General features: G+C 51.3%; 1 protein-coding gene across 4 annotated transcripts in view; it reads left to right on the top strand.

Moving 5' to 3' along the window:
- The first annotated feature begins 280 nt into the window (after window positions 1-280).
- ZNRF1 (zinc and ring finger 1) overlaps window positions 281-7,492 on the top strand; it is a 113,501-nt gene continuing 106,289 nt past the window's right edge. For all 4 annotated transcript variants that reach the window (XM_047793802.1, XM_047793804.1, XM_047793803.1 and 1 more), the window contains exon 1: window positions 281-1,353. In XM_047793802.1, coding sequence (XP_047649758.1) covers window positions 930-1,353 — 424 coding nt within the window. In that variant the 5' untranslated portion in view covers window positions 281-929. The remainder of the gene's footprint in view (window positions 1,354-7,492) is intronic.

Genomic DNA, 7,492 nt, shown 5'->3' with positions numbered 1-7,492 from the left:
CCCACCCCTGGAACCATGGCCGCCCCTCGCCCCCCAGGTAGGTTCCCTCCTTTCCCAGTAAGCGGCTACTTTCGGGGGCTTAAAGAGTGCTTGCTTTGAAAAGACGCCTTGCTTCTGGTCCCGACGCCCCATGGCTCAGGCCCCTCAGGTCAGGGCGGATTGGGTGGGTGGGACTTCTCGGGCGCCCGCGGCCTTGCGCCGCAGGGGCGGGGAAAGGGTTAACCCGGCGGGAGGGGGAGGGGGGAGGGGGCGCGGGCCGCGCCTGCGCTCTGCGGCCCTCCATTGTCTCCACGGCGGCGAGGAGCGCCGGAGAGCGCAGTCCCGGACCAAGCAGGGCGGCGCGGCTCGCCGGGAAGGCGGCGGCTCCTGGAGCGGGCGCGACGCGACGCTATCACCGCTTCCCGAGCTCTGTCTGGCCTCCCAGCGCCGCGGCCCTCCCGAGGCCTGGAGGGGTCCGGGCCGCCGTCCATGGTCGCGGCGTCCTGAGGCGGGGGACGCGCCCGGCGCCCCCAGCCCTCCTCCGCCTCCTGCTTTCGGGCGGGCGGCCTCCTCCGGCGCCTCCCTGCGCCCGCCCGCCTGCTCGCCCGCCGCCTCCCTCCCTCTTTCCCTGCGGCTCCCCCGGCTTTCGGGAACCCGGGGGCGGCCTGTGGCGCGCCGAGCCCGCGGCGGACTGCACCTCTTTGGACCTTGAGGGGAAACATGCGTTTGGCTTGGATCGGTTTAAATTCTTAGTTTGGGATCCCCGCCCGCCTGCCTCTTCCGCCCCGCGGGTTTTCTTTTCTCTTTTTCTTTTTTTTTGTCCTTTTCCACCTCCCAGTCTCCTTTTTGACTCCCTCCCCCTTTATGCTCGCCCAACCCTCCCCCGGTTGCTGAGAAGTGGGGGAGGGTCTCGGCCTCCAGGTTCCCGCCCCACCGGGGCCCGGGCGAGCATGGGGGGCAAGCAGAGCACGGCGGCTCGTTCTCGGGGCCCCTTCCCTGGGGTCTCCACCGATGACAGCGCCGTGCCCCCGCCGGGAGGGGCGCCCCACTTTGGGCACTACCGGGCAGGCGGCGGGGCCATGGGGCTGCGCAGCCGCTCGGTCAGCTCGGTGGCGGGCATGGGCATGGACCCCAGCACGGCCGGGGGGGTGCCCTTTGGCCTCTACACCCCCGCTTCCCGGGGCACCGGCGACTCGGAGAGGGCGCCCGGCGGCGGAGGGTCGGCGTCCGACTCCACCTATGCCCACGGCAATGGTTACCAGGAGACGGGCGGCGGTCACCATAGAGACGGGATGCTGTACCTGGGCTCCCGAGCCTCGCTGGCGGATGCTCTACCTCTGCACATCGCACCCAGGTGGTTCAGCTCGCACAGTGGTGAGTCTGCGGGTGGTGGAGGCCTCGGAGGGTGGAGTTCAAGGGAGGGCGCGCCGGGGCGCCCCACACCTTCGCGCGCGTGCGGGGATTTGGAGGTGGAGTGCGCGACCTGAATCTGTCTTCCCTTTGATTCCCGAAGCCAAGGGATGAATGGGATCCCTACCCTATAGAAAAGAGGCTTCCTGAGAGGCTGCGGAGCTGGGCGTATTAGGACTTCAGGCGTTGGTTCACTTGTGGATGCTTATTCAAGTCCCATTCATTGGCATCCTCAGCCTCAGAGAGGTCTGGTTTGGCTTTATAGCAAGTCGGCCTGGGTGCTTCCTTTCTTTTCCCGCTGCATTGTGCTTGCCTTACCTGGAACAGAGAGAGGGGTCCAACTTGACCAAGCGATGTCTCCCAGACAAAGTGCGAAAAGAAAGAAAATTGGGGCCAAGTGATGTTTGGATTAGGACTCTTGATTTTGCTTGGAGAAGGGAGGGGGTGCCCAGTGTTGCCACCCGGCTGGAAATCTGTGTGAATTCTTTAAAACCGAGTGGCCACCAGGCTGTTGGCATTAGACAGGTGTGGCCTGCCGGGTGGAGGGCCCAGCCAAGGGAGCCTCCCTCACAGGCTTTGCGCGACCAGGGCTCTCGTTACCTGCGATGCGTGCAGTAGGGTTGTCTTAATGACTCTTGCATCCCTCCATCTTTTTTCTTCCCCTCCGTGCTAAGTGCTAGGCCTTCCAGGTATTCTGCATCTTTCTGTAACCAAGAGGTATTTTATTGCCCGGCTGTTGACACATGTCAGGGGAAAGAAGGATTCAGAGAACCTGGATGAATTTATTTTTTGAACTTCTGGTGACTGGTCAGCGAAAAGCTGGAGGAGGTTTTCCCAGGCTCTAACTAGCAGGGCAGAAAAGGCAGTGGCAGGAGCTTCTGGAGGAAAACAGGTCTGTCTGCTTAGCTAATCTGAAAAGCCAGGTTAGGCTTCTGAAAAATTGGTCGGAAGGGGTGTGGGGCCACTATTTACTAATTGGCACATTGGAGTGAAGAAGTTAACATCTTCAGACTCCTTTGAGAGATTTCAGGACATTTAGATACCGTGCTGAAGAGAGATTGCTTTATGGAGGATTTATCTGTTAGATCACTGTTCTAGCTATTGTGAAATATGGTAGATTTTTTTTTATCTCTATTTCTGGAAACAGTCTTGATATTTTTTCAGTTCTTTAAGCTAATTGTGAAATAGCTTGCTGGGAGAAATAGTGACGAATGTAAGGTTACACTTGAAAGTGGCTTTTAATTGCTAGGATGGAATTTTAATCCCTGAACAGACCTCTGGATATCATTGGAGCTTCTCTGACCTGCATCGAACTCTGCCCTGAATGAGACGCAGGGCATTTTCAAACATTTGCTCAGCTTTAGACCTCTTGGAATTAGTCATCTTTATTATAAAATTTGGTCCAGAAAGGGTCAGCTGTATTTTGAGTTGACTGTAGTTACGTTTTTGAAAGAACTGTCATTAGTGTCTGATTTTAAGCTGAAAAGGGCTGTAAGAAGGTCCTCAAAATTCACAGAATTTTGTGTGTTGCAGAACAAATGTAATCTTACAGAGATTTGTCTGGAGAAGGAGTTCTCTTTTTGCTTAAATTTGTCTGTCTCTTACTAGAAACTTCTTTTCCATGTTCAACCACCAGGTTCCATGCTGAAGTTATGAGCTTACAATTCGATTTCCAAAATTCAGACTCCTCAGCTGTAAGACCTCAATTTTTTTTCTAGTCTGTAGTGAGGTTAGGAAGAGTCACTAACCAGGGACTATAGGAAAAGGTGGAGCACGTTCATCCTTTGGGGGATTAATATTAAAGTGGGGAGATGGTGCTGCTATTAATATTTTGGGTGATAAAGTCTTTAGTCTAACGCTCCACCAACTGAGCTCTTTGAGTTACTTTGGGTAACACAGTCTTTATAGAACCACCCCTTTCTTTTGTAGAGCATTGAACATACCTACCCCTGTGCACCAAATGCCCCCCCAAATTTCCAAGTACTCTTGGTGGGGCTGGGGTATCACTTCATTGGGAACCACTGCCTTGGAGATCTGTTGTTTGATTCACATAAAGTAATTAGTTTTTTTCTGTGCAGCTTGTTTCAGAGGAACTTTCATGTTTCCGCTCTTCTGCAATGATGGTTCTGTCTCACCTTCTGAAACAGGCCACGGGCTCTTCCTTCCAGGACATCCCTTTCCTCTCTTGTTCATTGCTTGTAAGAAGAGCAACTGGTTTCAGTTTTTGGAACCTTTGAATAAGGTCTGGGCAGTTTTCGATCTTGTATCCGAAGAGTAGAAGAGTAATGGTTTCAGTGCACCGTTGACCACATGCCTGGAAGTTGATGTGATGGTGTCGCTTACGTTTTCAAGGAGTTTTGGGGGTTCTTCATGGACCCAGGAAACCGTTTGCAGTGAAGTTCTTCGGGGAGTTAAGAGTGCACAAGGCTTCCCCAAGGGGAGTGAGCGAGCAGATGTTGTGACAGGAGGTAGAATACTGGGGTCCCAGCTCTTGCTTGGAGGAGCTGTGACCTTGGACAAGACACCTCACCTCTCTTGAGCTTTATCTTTGTTATTTTTAAAACACAAAGCCAGCCAGCCTGTACTGTTTGTTCCCCAAATCCTGTGAGGATACAGAGCAGTCACATTTGCTTTCTCTCACCTTGTTCCTAACACTTCGCTAGGCTGTGACCCTTGCACACCTTGTTCCCTCAGCCTGGAAAGCTTTTCCCTCCATTCTGTGTTACATGGGTTGTCTTTTTTTTTTTTTTTTTTTGCATTTTAGGGCCCCACCCTCAGCCTATGGAAGTTCCCAGGCTAGGGGTCAAATCAGAGCCACAGCTGGCGGCCACAGCCAGAGCCACAGCTCCTCGGTATCAGAGCGGCGACTGCGACCTGCACCACAGCTCACGGCAATGCCGGATCCTTAACCCACTGAGCGAGGCCAGGGATCCAACCCACATCCTCATGGATGCTTCTCGGTTTCATTAACCCCTGATCCACGCCGGGAACTCCCATGGGTAGTCTTTTATGATCTGTGAGGACTCCACTTAAGTTTCTCCTCAGAGACCACTCTTAAAAATTGGCTCCCTCCTGTCAACCTCTTCAGTTACTTACCTGTTGCCTTAATAGTACTTCACATACTTTATATTATTTAGCAGTTTATTTAATTCAACTAAGACTTTAGCTCTCTGAGAGCAAGATATGCCTCTTGGCCACTATTGTAACTCTGGCACTCTGTGTGCCGGCAGAAATATTTGTTGAGTGAATAACTGTGAGTGCCTTATGGCCATCATCTTGAATTATCACTGTAACTCTACGAGGTAGAATGTTTTTATTCTCCTGTTACGGGAGAGGACACTGAGATGTAGAGGGAGGTTAGGGAAGCCACACAGGGCCAGGGATCTAGTAGGTGGCAGAGCTGGGATTGCAGCGTTGGTCTGTCAGTATCAGAATCCACCTGGTCTCTTAACCATTACCCCCTCCTGCCTCTCATCCTAAAATGCAGGGGAACTGGGTAGCAGCCTGGAACTTGCACTGGCCTGCACATCAAGGAGGGCCAGACTCCTTTCTGGTTTAGGCTGCATTAACCGCCTGCCTTGTGACTTTGTGCAAGTGAGTGGTTTAGCCTCAGAGTCGTCATTTCTCCACCTGTAAGATGGCGATAACACCTGGCCTGTTTATCTTGCGGGTCGCTGTTGTGGTCTCATGAGATGCTGTTTATGGAAGACAAATAACATACACACGGGAAGTGATGTTCTTTCAGGGGCTCTTCCATAGCGCTCTGCCTTCTTTCATCACCTCGGAATTGGCTGGGGAGAGATTGAGAATCGCGTGGCGTGAACTGTTCCCCCAAAATGGAAGCAGTGCTCGCTCCCGAAATCTGATCTGTATTGATGGGGCCGTTCTTAATAAGGAATCCCATTTGAGAAGAGCTGCTTTATAGAATCCGAGTAGAGTCTCTTCCTTCCCGCATTAAAATGCGTCTTGCTGGAAGGGGTTTAACTCCTGATGGTTTTCTGGGTGGTATTCTGGAGGTCTGGTTATCCTTTTGTAGTCCTATTTATCTCAGACTACAGAATTCCAGATGTGGGGAGGAAACATAGAGGACCCACCAAGTTGGAAGGAAGAGGTTGCCTGGGTCCTCAGGTAAAATGGCTGGTCGTGAGGGTTTCCTTCCAGCTTCTTAGTCATGTGTGTGTACACATGCGTGTTCAGAAAACTAAACTGTTCTCTCTTGTCACCAAACCATCAACTGGGGCTGATGGAATGTGACTTATGATGTCTTTGAACAAGCGAGCAGAATATCTCATGGGTTCTATTTTGCTGCCACTCTGGGGTTCTCAAGTGATTTAATTTTCTCTATTCTTAATTAGGGAGAGTTGCTGGTTCCTTTGGAGTGCATCAGAAAGCCTCTTTGTGCCTCACTCTAGGTGTGCTAGAGGGAATGGTCTTTATGTGGTTTCTGGAGAAGGAAAAGCGGTAAAGAGCATCATCGTCCCTGCCCCGCAAGTTAATGAAGCCTTTTTTTTAAAAAAAAAAAGTCTGTGGAATTTTTAGTTGTCTGTTAGCATGAGGGCTTCTTTTCTTCCTTCCTTTCTTTCTTTTTTCTTTTTAGGGCCAAACCTGCGGCATATGGAAGTTCCCACAGCCCCAGCAACGCAGGATCCAAGCCACATCTGCCATCTACACCTCAGCTTGTGGCAATGCCGGATCCTTAACCCACTGAGCAAGGCCAGGATCGAACCCGCATCCTCATGGGTACTGCACCTGTGGCATGGGTACTGCACCTGTGGCATGTGGAAGTTCTTGGGCCAGGGATTGAACCTGCACCATAGCAGTGACTTCAGCTGCTGTAGTGACAACACCAGATCCTTAACCTGCTGCACCACAAGGGAACTCTGAGGGCCTATTTTTATGTCTTTTTTTTTTTTCCCCCCCAGGGCCACACCTGTAGCATATGGAAGTTCCCCGGGTAGGGGTAGAACTAGAGCTGCAGCTGCCAGCCTACGCCACAGCCACAGCAATGCAAGATCTGAGCCGTCTGTGACTCACAACGCAGCTGATGGCAACGCCAGATCCTTAACCCACTGAGCAAGGCCAGGGTTTGAACCCTTGTCCTCCTGGTTACTAGCAGGTTCATTAACCCGGAGCCACAACAGAACTCTGAAGATCACTTCTTAAAGGTTACAATGAATTCTTATGCATTGGGGTTTGAAAGGTGTTGCAAGAAACAGTGGTTTCACTTTTTAAGTGTGTGTTTAATGGGATGTGTATATTTTGCCCTTAAACAAAGACACACCCCAGATAGGTCAGAAGGAAAACTCGGAGCCAACCCATTCTTTACCAGAGAAATTAAACTCTTAATTCCTTTTGGGAAAAGGAACATGCGTTGTGCTTTCCAGATGTGGTCTTCAACCCAAGCTTACCGGGCACTTACGTTTTAGTCAGCCCAGTTTTAAAGATAAACTTCAATTTTGACAGTTTCAAAATTGGGAAAAATATTATTGGGAAGTGGTGGTAAATTAGATGGGTTCTTGGTATCACGCGTCCTCACCCTTAAGTGTAGTGGGTGTTCTTAATGACCGGGTCACTGAGGTTGTGGTCCCAGAATCTTGAAGTTAGTCCCAAACCTCATCTTCTCCCCCGTCTTTTTCAATGATGGATGATTACAGATTGCCATCTGTTTCTTTTCCAAAAAGCTTTGTCATAGCCTGGTCTCAATCAGATGGGTTCCTAGTGATTACAGTGGCCTTGACTCCGGGAATAGACGCCTCACAGGCCTGGCAGTTTTCACCTCCGAATCTTATTTTCTCCTAAGGACAGATTCCTCCTTGACTCCAACAGTTAGGTTCCTGGTTTTGATCTGCTCAGTGGGCGAGGGGTAGGTGGTGGCTGTGAATGGGTCACCTGAAGACCAACCCTCTAGTGTGAAGCAAATTAAAGAACCACGTTCAGTCCTGAAGCAGCAGCTGGGGTACCTTGTAGACCGATGAGACTGTTTACCTGGAGATCTCCCTGGAGTTGTTGGAGTTGAGAGGATAGCTTTCCTCTGTGGGGAGTAAAGGGGAGGGAGGACTCTCTGTGTCCTCTCAGCGCCAAGTGAGAGCAGGAAGTTAGAGCA

Source organism: Phacochoerus africanus, chromosome 8 (assembly GCF_016906955.1).
Source record: "Phacochoerus africanus isolate WHEZ1 chromosome 8, ROS_Pafr_v1, whole genome shotgun sequence".
NCBI classification, from domain to species: domain Eukaryota; kingdom Metazoa; phylum Chordata; class Mammalia; order Artiodactyla; family Suidae; genus Phacochoerus; species Phacochoerus africanus.
The sequence above is the reverse complement of the archived record's forward strand: the minus strand, read 5'-3'. Positions and strand labels throughout refer to the sequence as shown.